Source organism: Urocitellus parryii, chromosome 11 (assembly GCF_045843805.1).
Source record: "Urocitellus parryii isolate mUroPar1 chromosome 11, mUroPar1.hap1, whole genome shotgun sequence".
Classification (NCBI taxonomy): domain Eukaryota; kingdom Metazoa; phylum Chordata; class Mammalia; order Rodentia; family Sciuridae; genus Urocitellus; species Urocitellus parryii.
In genome coordinates this window covers 112,457,728-112,481,622 of record NC_135541.1, presented here as the reverse complement: position 1 = coordinate 112,481,622, position 23,895 = coordinate 112,457,728, and the positions used below count along the sequence as shown (strand labels likewise).

At 35.4% G+C, this 23,895-nt stretch overlaps 1 protein-coding gene across 1 annotated transcript; it reads left to right on the top strand.

Annotated features, from left to right (window-relative positions):
- The first annotated feature begins 14,554 nt into the window (after positions 1–14,554).
- Positions 14,555–15,487, top strand: LOC113176202 (vomeronasal type-1 receptor 90-like). The gene has a single exon (XM_026380634.2). It carries the CDS (start codon positions 14,555–14,557, stop codon positions 15,485–15,487), a length of 933 nt encoding a protein of 310 aa, XP_026236419.2.
- The last annotated feature ends 8,408 nt before the right edge of the window (positions 15,488–23,895 follow it).

Sequence of the window (23,895 nt, the reverse complement as noted above, 5' to 3'; positions counted from 1 at the left end):
GTAATAAGTAGGTCTGTAATCAAGCTTCTTATTGTGCAAAGGTTACTATTTTTGTTTTTCTTGGAAAAAACTTGTGAAACATCTGTCTGACCTAAAATATTAGAGTAACTTTTTATTTTTAATTTTTTTAAAAGAGAGAGTGAGAGAGGAGAGAGAGAGAGAGAGAGAGAGAGAGAGAGAGAGAGAGAATTTTTAATATTTATTTCTTAGTTCTCGGCGGACACAACATCTTTGTTGGTATGTGGTGCTGAGGATCGAACCCGGGCCGCATGCATGCCAGACAAGCGCGCTACCGCCTGAGCCACATTCCCAGCCCAAGAGAGAGTAACTTTTTATTGAAGTTAACTTTATTTCATTTATGTATTTTTGTGTGGTGCTCAGGATCAAAACCAGTATCTCACATGTGCCAGGCAATTGCTCTACCACTGAGCTACAAGTCCAGCCCATGAAAGTAACAGTGAGGTACCCACCCACTGTCATGTATCCACCCCACTGACTAAAGAAAATTCTAAAGAATTTTCACATCATGGGTCCAGAGATTTTCAGCATTAGCTCCTCTGAACCACTGCAGCTTAAATAAAATTGCTTCCTAAAATTCCTCAGATGTCCAGACTCATCTATTCTACATCAAGGGCACAGCATTTGTGAAATTCATGAGGTCAGGGAGGATGAACTAGAAAATCTGAGGACTACGTGAAGGCAAGAATGGCATCCAGTTGCCCCAAAACTTGCTCCCTATACATGCACACAGAAAAGTCAGAATTATATATGCTGTGTTGCAAACTAAAATATTTTTAAAGTATAGTATAGAGTGCTTGCTTACACATGGGTATCTACAGTGTCAATATTTTACACCTAATTTAAGAAAACTATCAGGAATGGGTAATTACTATTGCAAAGGAAAGAAGCACAAAAGACCTAGAGCTGCTTTCTCAACATCATGAACTGTCAACACTCAGAAATACTAAGATCTGTGAGAAGGTCTCTCTGATCAACCCAATAATGCAACAAAGACAGCATTATGTTCTCACTAAATGACTTTCCTCTTCCTTTTCCACCATATCCTTTGTGTTTTATTATCAAGAAAACTAGATTTATTCACATTTATCTTAAGTACTTATAAGTACTTATCAGGAGGTGGGCAGCAACAAATATCTAACACAAAAACACGAGTTCAGGGAAGAGGAGAACATTTTGTTGTAACTGGGCACATGTGTAATTCCAGCAACTCTGAAGGCTGAAACAGCATAAGCACAAGGTTTAGGTCAGCCTGGACAATTTAGTGAGATCGTGCCTAAAAAATAAAAAGGTCTGTGGATGTAGCACAGGTGAATAAAATTATCTTTATTTTATTTATTTTTATGCGGTACTGAGGATCAAACCCAGTGCCTTCAATGTGCTCAACAAGTGTTATATCTATGCCCAGTTCTGTTAAATACATTAATAATCAATGAATAAAATAAATACAAATTTTGTTTTAAAATTTTACCCTCATGAATGGGTTTGACATATCCATTATTAATGAAATTATAAGAGGTATTTTTAAATATATGGTCAAAAAATATATGGACAGCCTTCATCCTCACCAAATTCTGATGAATTACATTCTAAGCCCTTTTCTACCAAGGCAAAGAAAATTTCTACCATCATTGGTTCTTTTATTTATAATGTAATTACAGTCCAACTTTCATTATCACTTCATAAGATATGGCCCAGTGGAGAGAGCTCATGTGAAGTAGTGTCTCTACTAATGTAATGTTTGTTAAGTTAGTAGGAGTGCAAGAGAGGTTTTTGTGAGAAAATGCTGATTCATATTTTGTATGAATGAGCATATTCAAACTCTTTCAAAGGTGATACTTTGAAGAATCTCTCTTCAAACTAAATCTTTTAAAATTAACTTTATTTTATTTATTTATTTTTACTGGTACTGATGATCAAACTCAGTTCCTTAAATGTGCTCTACCACTGAGCTACCACATGCATTTTAAAAATTCTTTTTAAAAACTCAAATTACAGATCACTTATTTTTAAAGCTTTAATAGATTACAAAGAAGCTAAAAGAAATATTGAGTATATTTAGCAAAAACTCATAGCAAAATTCTGTAAAATGAAAGGAGAATAACATGTACCTTGAGAAATGATATTAAGTGAACAAAAGTCATTATATTCCACCAAACTAATGTATAATTGAAATCAATTATAGGATTTCATATCTAAATTTATTAATAGCATTTTATATTAAAAACTACTAATCTATGAGTCACTAAATTAAAGCAATAAGAAAGCTAGCAAGGAATGCTTCCATAGAGTGAAGGGAAAACAGCCCTTGAGATGTAGATGGTAATTGGAGGTGGCTGCTGATCCAAACCTAAAATCTGACTGGGAGACCCCTGGCCTGCCTGCCCCCTAATATACATCTAGAACACAGAGGCACTTACCAAATGGTTTGCAGACAAACCAGCATAGCTCATTTCTCTACAGGAAGGTAATTTTAATGCCTCTACAAGTGTGATAAGATCTCCCTGGGAGGAGAGAACCATGGTGTCCCATGTGGGACATTTACATGTTTCTTAATTTTCCTTTATTCTTTCCTGGATGATGGTACTCAGGGGAGAGCTGTGCTCAAAACTTCCCCTAAGTTATCCTGACACAAAAACATGTAACACCTGAAGGGTCAGACCATGTAGTCAACAGCAGTTTTATTATTTTGATAACAATTTTAAATTAGTGTGAACTTATTTCAGATTTTGTAATTCCTGTACTCTGGTGAGATTCCTCGCACCTGAACCCTCCCATCTGAGGGTCCTCTCCCTGCAATGTATGACAGGAAGTTTCTTCTTTAAGAACTGTCACATAGAGCATCTGGTTTCTGAGTACTACAGGGTCATGTATTCCATGGTTTCCAAGTTCTCAACTTCAGATTTCAAGATGCCAATCAAATTTCAATGATGAGCTGGGCATGGTGGTGCACACCTGTAATCCCAGCAGCTTGGAAGGCTGAGGCAGAAAGATTGTGAGTTCAAAGCCATCCTCAGCAAACTAGGGAGTCTGTGAACAACTCAGTGAGATCCTGGCTCAAAACAAATACAAAAACAAAAACAAAATACTAAAAATGGGGTGGAAATGTGGCTCAGTGGTTAAGTGTCCCTTGGTTCAATCCTTGGAACCAAAAGGAAAAAAAGAAAGAAAAGAAAAGAGGATGTAATAAGAAATAAAACAGCATGTATGACTTTCTTGGGATAAACTAAACTAATATGTATAGACATTATGCTCTAATTTTTAAAAGTTAATAAAAGCTCCATACTAAAATTAATCAAACTATAGAAAATTTGAGGCAGAGCTAGTGGATAGTGGTTGAGGTAAGCTGAGGCACATTCTTTCCTGGATGATAGTACTCTGGGGAGAGTACCAGACCTGATGAAGGAAATCTGAAGAAGTCTATGTAGAACAAATAAAACCATGTCTCAGTGAAATTGGGGGAAAACACTAAGGAATCAGTTTATCAGAGGCAGCATGCACTGTCCTTGGGCAAATATACAAATCTGTTTCCAACATAGCTCATTAAATTTAAATGAAAAATTATTAGATATGTGACCAAGAGGGACCCTTTGATCTCTAATCAAAATGAAGTACCATTATTATAAGGAAACCTACTGATCTCCCTGATACTGGAATTAGATGATGATCCTTTAAATCAGCTATTATCAATATGCATCAACATGCAACACACCAAAGAATGAATGTTCTCTCACATATGTGGGGGCTAACACACAATTGGGGGGGTATAGAAGTTCAGTGAGTTTGAAAAAGGGGAATGGAGGGGGGGAAATAAAATGGAAATAGGAAAGACAGTGGAATGAATAGACATATGTTTTCTCTGTTCATACATGAATACATGACCAGTGAAACTCCACATCATGTACAGCCACAAAAGTGAGATCCTAATTAGAATAAGATATTCTCCATGTTTGTATAAACATATCAAATTGGACTCTACTGCCATGTATAACTAAAAAGAACAAAATTTAAAAATTAAAGTTCATACAAATATAATATGTAAAAATTATCTTTTTTTTCTGGAGAGAGATAGAACTTTCAACAGAATCTAATGAAAACACAATAACAAAAATATGTAACTTCTGCAATGTTAAAATTCATGATGGACCTGGGGTAAGACTAGACACTTCAGAATAAGTCTCCAAGATACCTCAAAACAAGTCAAAAGCTATCAAAACTCAGAGAGAGTGATAATAAAATGTTTAAAAGTGAAATATACATAAGTGGCCTATTAATTATTCTAAAATATCTGTCATTAAAACCACAGGAAGGAACCAAAATCAGGGAATAGTAGGAGAAAATAATGGACAAATTTACCAAGCCTGATGATGTGAATCTGAAGAATTCTATTTAGAACAAAGAAAACAATGTCTTAGTACATTACAGTGAAATTGGGGGAAAACACTAAGGAATCGGTTTATCCAGAATAAAAATAAAATAGCCATGTGGTATTGATTGATGCAATGCTAACTGGGTAAGTAAGATGAATGATAGCAACACTTCAGATACTGGCAGTACTTCAAAAATAGGTGGTTATCTGAAAGTGGGCTAGGATTTATTATAAATATATATTTCAAATTCCTGGGCAACTAGTAAAATAAGTTGAAAAAACTGTATTTGCATCAGGTGCAGTGGCACATGCCTGTAATCCCAATGATTCTGGAGGCTGAGGCAAAAGGATCACAATGTGGAGGCCAGCCTCAGCAACTTAGTGAGGGCCTAAGTAACTTGTTGAGATCCTGTGTCAAAATTAAAAAAAAAAAAAGAATCTTCAAATGACTGGAGATGTGGTATAGTGATCAAGTGGCCAGGGTTTAATCTCTGGTACAAAAAATAATCCAAAAATATTTGATAAAAAATGACACATGCAATAGAGTAAATGGCTCAACTAGATTACATAAGGCAGGGAACGTATGGAATACCAAACCAATGAAATCAAAATAGCACATGTAGAAAATATTAATTCGAGTGTTTATAAGAATTTTAGAGATATATGTTTATGTTTTCTTTGTGTGTGTGTGTGTGTGTGTGTGTGTGTGTGTATGTGTGTGGTATTGGGGACTGGTGACCCCTGATTTTATGCATGCTAGGTAAGTTCTCCAACACTGAGCTACATTCCCAGGTCTACCAATGTTTCCGTAAAAATATTAAAATTTAGAGGCTTCCATAAGGTGCTGAAAAAATGAGACCAAGCTGACTATCTGTTGTTTATGATAAAATTACTTTAAATATAATAACACCTTGATCAAAAGTAAAGGAGTGAATAGACACATAAAATGCTCACATTAATCAAAAGAGTGGAAGTACCTATATTAATTTCAAGAAAACATGTTTTTGAGCAAGGGAATTATCGGGGACCAAGGGCTCATCACATAATGACAAAGGGGTCATTCCTCAAAAGATATAAATATACAAGAGTGAAAAATGGATAAAACTGTAATGAGAAAAAGTATGTTGTATATCATAACTGGAGATTTCAACACCCATTCATTGGGAATGAACAGATTCAGCAGGCAGAAAATAAGTAAAGACACAGTTACATTCACCAGTGCTACCAATCAATTGGATCTAATTGACCTTTACACATTAATTCTTCCAACAAGGTCAGGACACACATTCAAGTTTGCAAGAAACATCCAGCAAGTCAGACCACATCCTAAAAGACTAGGTCATGAAACATGCCTTACCCAAAACTTTAATAACAAATCATAATGTGATACTCACTCTAGGACCCTAATTTACTTAAGATAGAAAGCAGAGAGATAATGGGCAAATCCCTCAAATGCTTGGGGAGTTTATTCTTCTGAATAAGGCACAAGGAAATACAAATCAAGAAAGAATGTTAGCTGAAATAAAATGGAAAAGTAATCTATCAAAATTGTGATATGCAGTAAAATCAGTAACTGAGTAAATTATTGGAACTCAATGTAAATTTTGGAAAAGGAAATCTAAACTCAATCATCTAAACCCCTACTTTAGGAAATCAGAAGATGAAAAGTAAATTAAATCCAAAGTAAGCAACAGAAAAAGAATGATACAAATTAAAACAAAATTGAACAACATTGCAATCAGAATATTAATGGAGAAAACCAAGGAGCCAAAACCTGGTTCTTGGACCACCTTAGCTGACCTGTGTGGGAGCCCTGGCCCAGGTGGCCTGGATTCACCCAACCGCCAACAGGCAGAACCACTCCAGAGCTCAGGTCCAAGCCGAGGACCACCTCCTCCAACCTGTGGGGGAATAAAGGACCAGGTTAAGTATAGGTCCACCCCTTGATCCACCTGGGATCCCAGGCTGAACCTACCTCCATCTGGGGACATGGCCCTCAACACACAGTAGCCCCCACCTTGTGATGAAAGACAGGGCCTAGAAGCAGCTACATCAGAACACGCATCCAAGACCAGTGTAAAGCCTGCCTTTCAGCCCCATCTCTGTAAGAGTTTGAATTCATCTTGGAACATCCCATTGCTCTCTTGAGTTACCTCCACTTTTGCCACCACCGACTTTAGTTGCAGTAGCATCCACCATGAGACACCACCAGGGTCTGGAAGCCCAACACCAAGGTGAGGTACAGATAATCTGCAAAAATCCTGACTGCAGGAAAAGAAGACGCATAGACAACATGAAAAAACAAGAAAACAAAGTGCACCAAACAAACCAGGATACTATGATAACAATATCCAAGGACAGCACAGTCAATGAAATGTCAGAGAAGGTGTTCATAATATACATAATTAAAGTGATGGATGAATTTCAGAATGACCTAATTTTTAGAGCAAATACAGGAAAAAAATTGATCACTCCAACAAAGAGATAAGGGAGCAAATACAGGTAGCAAAAGGTTACTTCAAGAAAGAGATAGAGATTCTGAAAAGAAAAAAGAAACTCAGAAATCCTTGAAATGAATGAAACGGTAAACCAAATAAAAAACTCCATAGAAAGCATCACCAACATACTAGATCATTTGGAAGACAGAACATCAGATAATAAAGACAAAGTATATAATCTGGAAAATTATATACTTCACCACACAGTGAAGATCTTAATAAATCATGAACAGAACATCCAAGAATTATGGGATACCATCAAAAGACCAAATCTAAGAGTTATTGGGATAGAGGAAGGAACAGAATTTCAAACCAGAGGAATGCACAATCTCTTCAATGAGATAATATCAGAAAAATTCTAAAACATTAACGATGAATTGGAAAACCAAATACAAGAGGCTTACAGGATACCAAATGTCAAAAATTGAGACAGATCTATACCAAGGTACATTATAATGAAAATGCCTAGCATATAGAATAAGAATAAACTGTTAAAGGTCATGAGAGAGGAATCAGACCACATATAGGGGGAGATCAATATGGATCTCAACAGGTTTTTCAACCCAGACCCTCAAAGCCAGGAGATTGTGGAACAACATATACAAAGCTCAGGAAAAGAAAAGGATGCCAACCAAGACTCTTATTTTCAGCAAAATTAAGCTTCAGATTTGATGATGAAATTAAAAAAATCTTTTATGATGAACAAAAGTTAAAAGAATTCACAGTGAGAAAGCCCACACTAAAGAGTATGCTCAGTAAAATATTCCAGGTGGAGGAAATGAAAAAGAACAATGAAAATTAGCAAAGGCAGAACCACATTAAAGGAAAGGTAAGTCAAAGAGAAACCAAGTCAAGTTAAAAAACAAAAATAAACCAAAATGTCCAGGAATACAAATCATATAATAATAATAACCCTAAATGTAAATGGTCTAAACTCATCAATTAAAATACATAGACTGTATCTGGGGTTCTGGCTCAGTGCCTAGCATATGTGAAGCTCTGGTTTGGATTCTCAGCAACACATATAAATAAATAAAATAAAGGTCTATTGACAACTAAAAAAAAAAGACATTAAAAAAAGACATAGACTGACAGATTGGATTTAAAAAACCCAACAATGTGTTGCCTTCAAGATATTCATCACACAGGAAAAGACATCCACAGATTTAAGCTGAAAGGGTTGATAAAAGCACACCACTCACATGCACCATGTAAATAAGCACGGTTTTTCCATCCTCATATCAGAAAAGTGGACTTCAAACCAAAGCTAGTGAAAAGAGATAAAGAAGGACATTTCATACTGCTTAAGGAATTCATACTTCAACAAGACATAACAATCATAAAATATCTATGCTTCAAAAATGGGGCATCTATGTCAAACAAACCCTTCTCAAATACAAGAACAAAAAAAGACCACAACCCAATAACACTGGTGACTTTTATACATCACTCTCACCGCTGGATAGATCTTCCCAACAAAAACTATACAAAGAAACTATAGAAGTCAATAATTCAATCAATATGTTGATTTAACAGACACATATAGAATATTCCCTCCATCAACAAACAAACACACTTTCTTCTCAGCAGCACATGGATCCTTCTCCAAATTAGACCATAAGTTATGCCACAAAGCAAATAGTAGCAAATACAAAAAAAAGAAAAACAGGAAAACCCAGAGATACTACCCTGTATTTTATCAGATCATAATGGAACAAAATTAGAAATCAAATGTAAAATAAAAATAGTACATACTCTAACACCAGGAGACTAAATAATTCATTATTGAATGACCAATGGATGACAAAAGAAATCAGAGATAAAATTTTTAAAAAATACTTAGAAATGAGAATAATAATACAACATTAAAAATTTCTGGGACACTATGAAGGCAGTTCTAAGAGAAAAGTTTATTGCATTGAGCTCATTCATTAAAAGAATAGAAAATAGACAAATAAAAAAAATAAGATTGTATCTCAAATCCTTAGGAAAAGAAGAAAAAATATACACCAACAGCAGTAAGAGGCAAAATAATTAAAATCAGAGTTGAAATCAATAAAATTGAAACAAAAGAGAAATTCAACAAATTGAAAAAACAAAAACTTTGTGAAAAAATAAACCAAATTGGTAAACCCTTAGCCAAGCTAAGGGTTTTTGAGAGAAAAAACTCAAATTACTAAAATTTGTGATGAAAAAAATAATATATCATGACAGACTGCTGGAACAAGGACTTAAGCATTAGAACAGAGACCCTGTGCCTAACAGAAAATGAAGGCACACAGAACCAGCAGTACCCAGAAACAGGGTGCTCTATGTGGGAACAAACCAGGGGGAAAGAGCCCATCACACATTGTAGGGTGAGGACCCTCAGAGCCACTGGGAAACCATGATGGGTGCCAGGAATCCATCAGCCCAAAAGAGAAGCTTGGTCAATTGTGGAATGGTTTGAACTCATTTGACCTGAGGATCAGAATGAGAGTAACTGGGCCTGTCAATATGATGGGGACATGGACCCAATCAAGATCTCTCCTGAAGTGTCCAGGGAACTTAGAGAAAAGTTTGGGGCCCAGCTCTCCCAGGACTGTTGTTATCCACCAGAGAAGAAAGTAAAACTATGAGACAGGGGACATGTTCCACTGGGGAAGCCACAGTTCTGTGTTCAGTGGGATCTTGTCACCTTTGCAGACATTAAAATTACATCCCTGAAGAGACAGGACTTAAAGACATCCCTTTCCTAAAACCTCACATTTCCTTTGGTGCTTCTCAACTGCATGGAGTCCTTCCCTGCCTCAGACATCTGGGTAAGTGTCTCTGTGTCCTCAGATGCAGAATTAGTGTTTGGGTGGCCCTAGAAAAGCTGTGGGAGGAGGGAATCTGTGCCTTTAGTGAAGTGTCTGGTAGCTGCAGGAGACATCAGCTCAACAGCCCTACTGAGCCCAGAGGACTGTGTTCTCATGGTGCAATGAGGATATTCTCTTCTAAGAATGTTTGATTCTTCAATTTAGATACTCCTAAAGTTACTCAATTTCTCATAGAGAATATTAATTAATTTTAATTTTTCCATTTATTTTTGTAATTTAATGATATCTAGTGACAACTTATCTACTCTAGAGTCTTTAAATATTATTAACTTGTATATATATATATATATATATATATATATATATATATATATATATATATATATATATATATAAATCATCAGGAAAGCCATAAGTTTTAATTGGACATTTTATTATCTATACCTTTGCTCTGTCATGTGCATAAATCAACAGAGCTATCATTGATGCAAGTAACTTCCAAAGTTTGAATCATTTTAACTTTTAAAATCTTTAGAAGGAAATGAGGTTCTATGTTCAAAACCTCATTTCATAGAAGGAAAATCACACTAGTATTAAATATCTACTTAAACTTTTTCAGTAAGTCTTTGCATTCAATTTAATTTTAAATATTAAAAATTCCCCTACACTGTACTCTATCAGTTAGGAAATGTCAAATGAGAAGGTATTGATGATTGCAACAGTGAAGTGGAGCTGTGTGATCATGAAAATTCATGCATAATTTAGTGGTGAATAAATAATAGGATTTCTCTGTCATCTCATCCCTGAGAGAGAGGCAGGATGATGCTCAGACTTCAGAGGAGAGAACAGATGTGTGCTCCCTTCACTCCTTCACCCTGGAATTTGAACATCCTAAGAAGGCAAACTTGCAGTGAGTTTTGCAGGGGGGTATTCTCCTCCTGTAATTCTCTCACTTCTGTCTTGACCTCCAGCTCATATCCAGCGCCAGAGCAGTTCTCACCAGTTTGAGGGAACATGTATGATGATATATGTATCATGAGCCACCCATGGTATTGTTGACTACCCATTGCCTAACAGGACTGCTTCAATGATGTAGATGTTAAAGGGAGTCTTCGAGTTGTCACCTGAGGGTCCCCAAGGTTTTACTATGAGCACTAACAAATGAAAGTTCTGTAATTTGTGGACATTTCTTTTTTTAAAAAAATGTGTAATATGTTCTACTCATCCACTTACTTAGATTTTCCTTCCTCTTACCAAATGTGGATTCATCAAGGGTGACCTATTTCAGAAATTGAAGTTATAGTCACTGTGATTTATACATTCATCCCCAGAGAATGTCGAGTCTGGGGGCAGCTTGATTTCTCAAATGCATACAGTACAATATTAGTGCTGATAGAAGAGGGCATCAAGATACCAAATTGGCAGCATCAACCCTAAGACCCTTATTTAGGAGGGGTTCTTTAATCACCCCAAAGATGGCACAAAGCTTGTGTTCTGTCCCCTGATCACCTAAGGTGTGCTGTGCCAGGTGTGATTGAGATGGACCAAAGAAGGGAAGGTTGGTGCCACAGGATTTTCCTTAGCTCCCCTTTATGAATGGTTCTCATTCCCCAGGATGCTTTCCCACAACAATGGTTCATCAGCATGGACAATACTAGAGAATGTTGCTTACAATACCACTGTGATATACTTATATAATTTTAATCATATAGACTTGACCTGCAGCATTTGCTGATATGATTGTGGTTCAAAACTAGAGAAAGCAGAATGACTAGAAAAGCATTTTTCTGGGGTTTCTCTGGGCACTACATGGAGAAAGAATAATTGTGCTTAGGATTACAGCAAATTGTGTCCCTTGATTTCATGCAGACATCAGGAAAGAGTCTAAGCTTTCTTGTTACTAATACAGAAATTCACTTACAGAAAACAAGTTTCCACTGCTTTTAAGGCAATGAACAAACAAATCCATGCATTCTTCGTATGATTGCAAACTCATGGCACTATACACTCGTGCTTTTCATTATTTCTGTTTGGAGGACTGCAGATTTCTCAGTAACACTGAACTTAAAGTCACCCAATGGCCTTGAGACACAGGTGATTAAAACATTTCATTCAATGGGTGTTTTCATGCTTGTTTTTTACAAGGTTCAAGTGTTTAAAAAATTTTTAAAGCAGATCCTGTATGTCACATAATGCATTTTTTTGTTTTGTTTCATAATACACTCTTTTATTGTTGTTCAAAGAGGGCAATTTTAATTTTTTCTATACCAGTAATTGAATTCACATTAATGTTAAACACTGAGCCACAACACCAATCATTTTTTATCTTGAGGCAGGGTCTTGTTTAGTTGCTTAAAGCCTTGCTGTGCTACTGTGGCTGGGTTTAACTTGGAAATCTCTTGTCTCAGACTACTCTCCCTGGCCTAAAACATTTTAAAAGTTATTTATCACGTGTTAATGTAATGTATTTAAACTAAACGATAAAAATATCAATAAGTATTTGATTTATATGAAATCAATTTATAAGAATCAGCATATACCATTTGTATATACATTAATGTCACAAAATATAACAATGTATTACTGATGATCAAATGTAATTCAGAAAAGCTTGGAAACATATGGACATTTTATTTCTATATTCTAATCTTTTTTCTGGACTTATTATGAGAACAACCCCAAAACACTGAATGAGTGAATGCAGAAAATTTTGTCATTTTACCTGATCATTACCTGGGGAAAATATTGTCCTTTATTAATGGTAGTATAGAGTTTTTTTCACAAAATTGCATGCTGAAACTCATGCACTGCACCTGAAAACGTTGATCACACAGAAGCTGTGAAGAGAAAAGCTTCCTAGATCTATGATTAGAAAATGAGACAGATGGTGGCTGTGGAATGCCAAAAACAGTTAAGAGAGAAAAGTGTCCCAAGTCTTGTAGCACAATAGGGTGATTACAGTCCATAATAGTTACTTATAAAACTTAAAGTAACCAGAGAAGTGTTTGCAAGTTTCCAACATAAAAATGAGAACATTGGGGAAGATGGGAATTGACCTACTTTGATCCCAACATGCTATATACAAATGTTGAATTGTAATACTGGGCCCCATATCCAAGTACAAAGGGTATATTCCAATTAAAATTTAAAACAAATAAGAGCATGCAGGTTTTAACCAATTATGTACATAAACTTGGAGTAATACTTGGCATCCTATGTTCATGAATGTTTACCTTTTGTTGTTTATTAGTATTTTTCTTTTCTTAGTACTGGGAATTGAACTCAGGTGAATTTAATCACTAAGCAACATCTCCAGCCATATTTAATATTTTATTTAGAGATAGGGTCCTACTGAGTTGGTTACCACATCACTACTGCTTAGGCTGGATTTGAACTTAAAATTTTCCTTTCTCAGCCTCTCAAGCACCTGGATTTAGAGTCGTGCCCCACTGCACCCATGTTTAGTATACTGACTTATACATTAACATATTCTAAAGAGTCATGAAATGATTTAGCCTCACATGCATAATTTTATAATGATATTTACTTTTTAAAATATGACTGGAAATGATTTGAAATATTTACCTACAATTTTAGACACTTGAAATAAAGTACAAACATGCCTCATATAGGAAATATTCCATGGGTAGATCAACATCAAATTTTCTGTCTCAAGTTTATGCTTGGCCTCTGAACTGAAATTTCTTACTTCTAGTAGATGACAAATGGGACTCTTTTGAAGGTCCATCTTTCAGACTAAGTTCAACTTCTTGTACTTTAATGAAAATTTTACAATGGAATGACACAGAATCACTTTCACTGTGACTTTAATTACCACCCTGATTCCAGATGACTGAGTAGAAAAAAATTAGAATATATTTGTAAGAACACTTGATAACTGGACATGGAACACATAGGACAATTATTATTGTAATGATAATAATATGTATATAAGACTTATAGGTACACTGGTGATTCAAAAACAGTCTTAAAATATGATCAAAGAAATTTCTACTGATAGTGATAAAATGTTCCAAAATTATGGAACACTTTTGAGGCAGCAACAGAAGTAGTTATTATTAAAAAAAAAACTGAAATGTCCCCCAGTCACATTTGAGGAGTTGCATAATTAAAAATAATGGTCAATATTTCTTAAGGTCATTATATGTTAAAAAACACTTCCACATTTGGTACTTAATCTTCTTGTACACACAATAGCTCTTGAATTCAGGTAATATTCCTGCCCATATTTATAGGTGAGATGATAAGAGTTAAAAGCATCACAGACTGCTCAAGATCACACTTGAAATAAGTGGCAGATTTTAAATGCAGATCCAAACAACATATCTTAGAGTGTGTAGTTGTTAATGTTGGCTTGGTTGATGTATTAAAGATATTAGGTCTGATAATAAACCAAACTAAAGACACAACTCCAATAACAGAACTAGGTATACAACTATTCCATCAAGATTCATTTCTTGAGAGACTTGGAATTCTCTATTATTATGCAAGCCTCCCATTTAAATTCATCAAAATTTGTACAATTTTCAATATGTACTTGAGACTGAATTGAGAAGATAAAGAGAGAATCAATTAAGGTACTATGCCAAAAACTTCAAGATGATACTATAAACTAGAACTATTTTCAGTAGCACATACATGATTTGGTAATAATAGGAAAATGGCACCCGGAGAGTGTCAGAGAGACTTGAATGCTAAAGTGAGAAAAGGGGGTGTTGGGGTGAATCTTCACATGTCCCCATGGTAACAGGATAGGCTGAGATTAATGGGTGTTATACTATTGAAAATAAAGTCTTTTCTTCACTTTCTCCTAAGATATATATATTATGTGATTCATTGCTCAAAAGATGAATATCACCAACAAACTCTATGATTATATTGGCATTAAAAATGCATTTTTCTCTGAAGTTGGCCTTGGGATCTCAGCCAACTCCATCCTCCTTCTCTTCCACATCTTCACATTCCTCCTCCACAACAGGCTCAAGCCCACTGAACTGATCATTGGTCTCTTGGCCCTAGTCCACATAGGTATGATGACAATTTTGGGGTACATAGCTACAAATGTTGCTCTTTCTCAGGATTTTTGGGATGATATCAAGTGTAAATCGGTCATCTACGTGCACAGGTTTCTGAGGGGCTTCTCCATTTGTGCCACCTGCCTGCTGAGTGTTCTCCAGGCCATCACCCTCAGCCCCAGAAGCTCCTGCTTGGCCAAGTTCAAACATAAATCCCCACAGCAGACCCTGTGTGTCCTTGTTTTCCTGTGGGCCTTCTACATGTCCTTGAGTGCTCACTTCTCCTTGTCCTCTACTGCTATTCCCAATGTGACCTCAAATGTCATTGTGTTTATTACTGAACCCTGCAAAATTGTTCAAATGAGTTACTTCTTCAGGCATTTATTTTCTGTATTAGGTATATTCCGAGATGTTTTTCTCATAGGGTTAATGGCTCTTTCGAGTGGGTACATGGTGGCCCTCTTGTGCAGGCATAGGAGGCACGTCCAGCACCTTCACAACACCAGGCTTTCTCCAAAGGCATCCCCCGTGCAGAGGGCCACCTGGACCATCCTGCTGCTCATGAGTTTATTTGTGCTCATGTACTGTTTGGACAACATCTTCTCCTCCTCAAGAACCATGGGGAACAATGACCCAGTTTATTATTATATCCATATGATGGTGGCCAATGGCTATGCCACAGCCAGTCCTATGCTGCTGATCTACACTGAAAAACAAATCATTAACTTTTTGAAATCTTTGTGGGTGAAGATAGCACATACTTAACTAGTGATGATAGATAAGTTTTCTTAATATGCCAATAAACTGGCTTATGAACAGTAAATTATAGCCTACAATAGATGCCCTCTGGAGAAAGTTAATATGGAGATATGCATGTTTGGTTAAATCTGTTACTTTAGAAAAAGTGAATAACAAATTTATATAATGTCAATTCTTTAATTTTTGAGTTAACACAAGGGCCCAATATATGTGCTTGGTGTCAGCAAGTGATTGTTATGAAATGGGACCTTCATGGCCTGGTTGAGTCATTGAAAACACATTGAGAGTGTACAGCAGGTTTTAATAAGTGCTTAAATGAGCTGTATTCTTCCCAATAAATATGTCACAAATTACCCCTGATCCATCAATTGTCCTCTTATTGATCTTTTAAAAAGAACAGAATGTAAGGACTCAAGTTACCATATTTACAATACTGCTCAAAGTAGCATTATTAATGATAGCCCATGATGGAAATACTTCAATGCCCCAAAGCGTATGAATGTATAAGCAAAACATGTCCTTGGCATACATGGAATATTATTCAGCTGGAAACAAAAATAAATAAATTCTTGAGAAATTAAATCTGATCTGCACTCTTAGAAAGGATCTAATTGTTCAACCAGAGAATGGGACCAAAATTGTATAGGTTGCAATGGAGGTATGTATAATATGTTAAAATACTACCAACTGTCATGAAAATGCAAAACAAATAAATCAAACAAAGTTGTTGGAATAAAAAAAGGATAAAATGGTAAATTTCTTGTTATGTGCATCTTACCATAACAAAAAGTGGCCCATGACTTTCTTTATGTTAAGAGAAACATGCTTGGTTCTGAAGGACAAGCAGCACATGTTCCCACACTTTTGTAGAAAGCAGTAAGTAAGTCTAGTAGAACAGAATGGAATGGTGTTCAGCATGGAATGGGAAGAGCAGGCAAAGGACACATGGAATGAGTTCAGTGAAGGGCACCAAAAACAGAATGGAGAAATCACTTCTGGTACTTCTCTGACCCAGTAGGGGAACTATTAGTTAAAACAACCTAAATTGGGTTTTAAAATGAAATTCCCAATATTAAAAACCATTATCAGCTGAAAAGATGAAAATCCTTATTACGATGTTCTGATTGCCACAATTTATATACATGTACTGACTTACCATAATGTACTCCATAAAAATACATATGTAATAATATGTTTTTAAATGAGGTTTCCATTAACCTTATAAATTACTGTGAAAAAAATCTCTAAAATAAAAAGAATTTTACATGCTATGATTCTAAAGATGCCAAATATAATTTTTAGAATATTCAAACACTTTTAAAGCATTTTAGTGAATTGGATCCAAAATTTTACCTTTCTTAATATTTTTAGCAGAACATGGAGACATTTTCTTTATTTCATTTATTTATTTTTATGTAGTGCTGAGGATCAAACCCAGTGCCTCACATGTGCTAGGCAAGTGCTCTACCACTAAGGCACAACCACAGTCCGCAAATCTTTTTTCATTTGTTTGTTTTGGCCAAGGATTGAATGCAGCAGTGATTAACCACTGAGCCATATCCCTAGCCCTTTTTATTTTATTTTATTTTATTTTTGAAACAAGTTGCTTAGGCCCTTGCTAAGCTAGACTGGCCTCAAACTTGTGGTCCTCTTGCCTCAACCTCCCAAGTAGCTGGGATTACAAGTGTGCACCACCTTGCAATTTTTCCAAAGAAGGAGGAGGAGCTCTTGTTCTGAATTCCGTTAAGCAGCGCACTGTACTTTGCAATCTTTCAAGGGTAGGTTGCCTTAGGTGGCAACAGTTTCTTTATTTTCTGGGTAACATGTTTTATATTAGGTCAAAATGTCAAATACAAATTGTAGAGGAACACAGGGAAAATTACTGGCCTTGATAATGTGTCATGGAAATTCTGGAATTGAAATATTGTTTTAATCAGAAAAAAAGGGAAAAAATCAGAGTTGCTTTTTTAAATAGATGTACTTTATGCCACTGAATATTTAAAAAGATGAACTGTAGGAAATGTTGCAATGATATATTTTACTGTCTCATATTATCATTACTCCTCTCTGGTAATTTTGGCTTTAAAATTATGACCTAAGAAACAACTGAAAATTGAAGACTTGTTCAGGTAACTTGTAAAAATGCTGTACATGTATATCTCCTAAATAATAAAATATTCAAAATGCACAACAACTAATGCCTTAGTTAACAAACATGTCCAACAAATTAAAATGATGGGCTCCTGTGCCACAGGACTTGCAGAAAATGACAAATGGAGAAGAAGAAAAGAAACATGAAAAGACCTTTCACAAAATAAGCTTTAGAGACAGCAGGAAGGTGTATGAAAAGATGCTCAACAACACATGTCACTGGAAAAATTAAATTAAAACTACAAGATCCCAATAAGCACTCAGAATGGCACACACTCACTCAAAACAATACCAACAAATACTGCTTGGTGGCATAGCACAGGAAGGACCCTTGATTGTTGCTGGGATGCCACATACAGTCTCTGGGAAGGAGTGCGGTGGTTTTCTTTTTCCATAATAAAGTTGCCTTATGATCCAAGAATCACACTTCCAAATTTTACCCACATTATTTGTAAACTGATGCCCACAGGAATGGTGTATGTTACTGAAGGCTGCACCTTGTCCCTCATGCCAATTGAACAAGGATGACGTGGTTTTGAAAAAAAGAAAAAGCAGGAACATTATTGTTTTGCTATCAATGGAGAAGCACAGGGGGCTTCAGTCCCAGAGGATGTAATTCTGCTCATCACAGGGAACAGAGTTTGTTTTTGTTGTTGTTTTTTGTTTATTTGGGGTATTGGGAATTGGACTCAGGGGCCCTTGACCACTGAGCCCCATCCTCAGCCCTGTTTGTATTTTATTTAGAGACAAGATCTCACTGAGTTGTTTTGGGCCTCACTTTGGCTGAGGCTGGCTTTGAACTCTTGATCCTCCTGCCTCAGCCTCCTGAGACAAGGGGATTACAGGCATGAGCCACTGTGCTCAGCAGAGCAAGGTTTTTAAAGAAGCCATGCAAAGGCTGCCTGTCAAGAAGTCCCTCTAGAGGAATTTAATTCACTTGTTAATTTGGGAGACAGCAGTTTCTTAGGTCTTTTGGTGCCATCCCTGAAGTCTAATTCCTTGGTTCCTGTGGTTGGTGTGTGCTCAAAGGCATCTGGTCTAGAATAGGTAAGGGTGATCTTATTCCCCACTGCCAGGTTGTGGAGGAGGGTAAGAAAAGAGAGGAAAAGAAAACATGTCCTTTTTAAGAGAAGCCTTAATGGCAAAGCAGCAAAGCATGAGGTGGACGACTTGTACATATGCAAGTTAGGACAGCAGCTTCCTTCACTATCACTGTACACTGGAAGGAATACACACATTCTTTTGCAAATTTATATAGAAGAACATATGCTTTTATAAAATTTCCATTAAAAATAGTAGTCTTTTCCTTAGCTCAACAATGGAAATGAAACTTAAATGTATTTTACTAAATAAAAGAAATCACGAAGCAAAGGATACTTCTTTCATTCCATTTAAATCTCATTCCCGAGGAGACAATAGAGACCAGACATGAGAGGACTGGTTTTCAGGATTAGACAAAAGAGCAGCCCTTGGGTAAGAAGTGGATGTGGCCTGGCACACTGTGCCTGCTGTCCCAACTGCTCAGGAGGCTGAGGCAGGACAATAAGCCCACAAGTGTGAGACCAGGGTGGGCATCACAGCAAGATGGTCTCATAAACAAATGAACAAAAAAAAAAAACCCAGAAACAACAACAGCAAACAAAACAATTCCAAGGTCACTTTTCAGGTGAAGAGATTTTCTGTACTTTACGCATTAAATGGATGTCTGCCATTGTTCAAAACCATGGAATTCATTTTACAAAGACTGAACTCTAATGTGGGTAAATTAAAAGAAAGACTTTAAGAAGGAAGTAAACTGAGAAATTTTTACAAATGTGTTCTATCATCAGCACCACATAAAAATAAATAAATAAAAATAAAGGGATTGTGTTCATTTAAAAAAAAATGGTTATACCAGTTTTACTTACCATTTAACCTCTGCTGGATCTCTAACTTGCCTAGCCTTATATTTAAAATGTGAATTAAAAAACCTACAAGATTCACTAGGCTTATGTAAAAACACTTAAGACACATAAAAAAGCATCTCTTTTCAATCCAAGCCGCTTGGCTGGCTATCTTACCTGTTTTCAGCCAGGTTTTTTACCCAGTTCCTCCCTAATGTTCCAACACAGAAAAAAAAAAAAAAAAGCAGAAAAATTTTAAATGTACAAGCTTTCTTTTTTTTAAAAAAAAAAAAAAAAAGTCTTTCTTAAAAATTTCACAAGCTTCCACTGGCTCTTATCTGAGCTAAAACTACACTCTGACTTGATTTTTTTTAAAAAAGTTAATATTACAGCAATGCAAGTTTTAAAATATTTTGTATAAGTTGATGTGTTTTTCTGGTCAGTCTTGTTTTATCTAACTATAAAAGGTTTTACATTCTGTCTTTATCCAAAGGCTAATTTCCCCAGAGTTAACTCTCAAATACATCCAAAAATTTCTTTAACACATCCTCAAGAGGATAACCATAACCATATTCATATGGTTATGCTGAATATAAGTGTGGTAAGTATCAAGGACAAAAAGGTCAGCTAACCTGAAACTTTTGATTCAGTTTCCAGGATATCTAGTGGATTACTGTACCTGGCATTTCCAATTGTACAGGCCTGCTTTATATCTCTATATTATGTAGTTGATATCAAAATTTACTTTCAGATAATGAGTGCTCATAAATAAAAAATTTTTTTAAAATTAAATGGATTCAAATAATTTAATTCAAATCAAATAATTAAATAATATATAATTGTCTTTAAGGTTAAGGCTCTTGGGGTTTTCTAGGTGGCCAAATAATAGTTTTAATTTCTAAAAATTATCAAAGATACAATATCTATAATATCCAAAAATTTTCTTCAACTAAAAAGTGATGATTAATGATATTGATCATGTTTCTCTTATGTTTTTATGTTACAATTAAAATAAATAAATTAAATTTTACATAAAAGGGACTAATCTTCATGAGTATAGTTTCTTAAATACATGAATTAAAAATTACAGCTGATGCCAAACTGATCTCTCATTTTTTCCAGCTATTCAAGAAACAGGATGCTGCCTCCTTCCTTTACTGCTTCCTTCTTTAAAACAGGATTTACAAAAAAATAATAAAAAGGTGTCAACAATAATTGTAAATCAATTTTCCACATTTATTATGTCACTGTTATTAATATTTTTTGTTAAAACACCTTATATTTTTACAACAATAGTTGTTAATTGTAATAAAAATATATGTATTATAATAATGATATTGTCCTCATTTTTTTAGGCTGTGATATATTGCCTTTTGCTGACACGTATGCTCAGTTAATTACTAATGATTATAACAAAATTTTATTTTTGACAGATATGGACATTCATGTTTTATATCTTACTTATAAAAAAAGACTCCACATCTTCAATATTTACAGTTTTCATCCTACTATCAAGCTGTATAACTAAATTTATACCACCTGTTATTTTTCACATACCTCATAATGGATGACTATCTTTGCTATCTCAGGTAACACATTCTCCTTCTTCCTTGATTTCTACTTTTCCTTCTATAGATGAAATAATAATGTATACAGATGGAGGTAAACAAACAAAAATAGTATCTGTGTTTACTGATAATAAATGGACTATTTTTCTCGATCCCAAGTCTCTCCACAACAAGCTGAGTTCACTACATTGTCTTGGCACTAAGACTTTTGTCTGCTACTTTAAACAAGACTACAGATTCTCAATATGTAACTAAACTTCTTTCTTATAATTTCATAGCTGTGTTATGGCCTTGTTTGGATTCCAATTTACTATCTCTTTTTTTTAGCACTTTAAACTCTTTTGCAGCATCATGTGTCTTCTATCTTTCTGTCTCATATATTCAGCCACACCAAAATTCCTGAACCTTTGATGAAAGGTAACACTCATGCAGATAAAGCTATAAAATTTCATTTATTTTCAGAGGCTATAAAATCCCATGGATATTTTTATCAAAATGCTCAATCATTAATAAAGATGTTTTCTCTCTTCACAACAGGATCATGCTCTAGTTAACAACTGTTCTTATTGTGTACGCTTTTGGGCCTCTATGTGGGAGTCTGTAAGTCCATGAGGCCTACATTCTAATATGCTTTAAAAATTAATGTTACCCATTTTCCTCCTTTTTAGCCTTACTCCTTTCTTCATGTTTCCATTGACACTCATTCTGGGTTCACCTGGGCTGGTGCCCCTAGGTCTAAAAAGCTATCTACTTGCATTTTTCACTTATTGCTTTGTTTTGCCACCATGGGAAAACCTGCTCATTTAAAACTGGACAATGCCCCCCACATATACATCTCATGCTTTTACATGATTTTATAATCAAAGTAATATAATTTTTAATCATAATATTCCTAATATTCCTAATAATCCTACTGGACAGACTTTGGTTAAATGAGCACATTGTACTCTTAAAACTTAACTTTTTAAACAAAAACAAAAAAGAAATCTAGCCTCTCTCATATTAATAATGCTTTAGATATTGTTTTATAATTGGTGCAATCTATATGCAATAAAAATAGTCACAATTCGTCATCTGCTTTGGATAGACATTTTATTCCCAAACAGCCATTACAAAAATTTTATGTAAAATACAAGGTTCCACTAAACCCAGAAAGACAAGCCCTGATGCCTCTGATCACATGGGAAATGATTGACTGCTATACTTACACCAACAGGTCCAGTTTAGATTCCAGCTCAGTGTGTGAGTCCTACCAAATACATCAGGGACTTCACAACCTGATCCTCAAGTTGCATTTGATTGTGGATGAGGAGAATCTCACCAAACAAAAGGAAAAGGATCACTCTCGTCAAAAGAGAAGGTACTCTGAAAGAGGATTCCAAGCTACTAGACTTCCAGTGACTTGGGAAGATATGAAATCATTAACAACCTCAGCTCAACAGCTGTTGGCTCAAATAGGGTTAAAATATACTCCAGAAAACTTAGTTACTGCTTTGAGTACTACACTCACACAAACTCTGTAAATTTTTCTGTCTTAACAATGCTGTTGTTCTGTTGTTGGACAACAGCTATGGAAGTTCAGTACAGTCTGACACCTTCATTTCTAAAATCCATTATAATATCTGGGTTTGCTTGGCTGAAATTGTCATAAACCTGCAAAAATGTCTCATGGTAACCGTTGTCCTCTTAGCAGGCTGTGTTCTTACCATCCCCACAGGATTTGATAGTCCACCATCCTGCATAATGCATCCATAAAAGGTCTCTTCCCCTTGATGAAAACAGTGATGATTCAGTAAACTTCTCTCTAAGGCAGAATTGAAAGGCTTCTAATTTTCCTTAGTGAGTATCCCTGGACTAGGTGTCAGGGCTTACAAAACAACTATGAAATGGGCGTGTGCTGTGGTAAAAAATATTAATGTTACCTCTTTGGCAATCCAAATTCTTAATGAAGAACAAAAAAAAACATTATTGAGTTATTCTAAACAATTGGGCCACAATTGATTATTTATGGTTACATAATAAAGGATCTCAGGAGCTTAATAATATGTGTTGCTTTAACTTAAGTGATAACAGTAATTCTATTTCAAAGAAGTTAGATTACTTTAAAGACATCATTGATAAGGTATGACAAGATGATGGAGGTTTAGACTTAATGGATTGGCTAACTTCATGGTTACCCAACTTTATGTGGGTGAAACAATTATTCCTAAGTGGATGTTTATTGATAGTGAGATTGTTTTGTGCTGGTTTCTGTTGTCAATGCCTACCCTAATTTTGCCTCCACCAGCATTAAGAAGGAACAAATGTTATTTATCCAAAAGGCCTTAAAAAAACAAGAAATGGGAGCTGTAGTGGTTCTGTGCTTAAGATGATTTTTCTGATGAATTTTGTGATTGTGGCATTGCTGGCTAGGAAGTTTCTGTGCAAAGGTACAGAATGTCTGGCTGCTGGGGAACTTCCATGTAAAAGACACAGGATGCCTGGCTGATGTAGCTGTGTTCTTTAAGAGGGTTTTGACCTTGTTCTTAGGCACTTAACTTCTGGAAAAAAGGAACTTGCTTGCTTGGTAATTACAATGTCTCACCAAGCTTTGGGATTCCTGGATCTGCCTGCTAACAGTAACTTCAGACAATGAATTTTCTTGAAAACTGCATAAACCTAACATTGCATAATATAACAGTGAAATGTAGCTATAAACTAAGCAACCTTATTGATATCCTAAACAATAATGTAGTTAAGGTACTAATGACCTAATGTAACCTGTTGATATAAATAAAGCTTAGTATCTGGCCTTTCAGCCACTCTGCCACTT

Coding starts and splice junctions, on each gene's coding strand:
- LOC113176202 (XM_026380634.2), top strand. CDS start 14,555: ATGAATATCACCAACAAACTCTATGATTATATTGGCATTAAAAATGCA.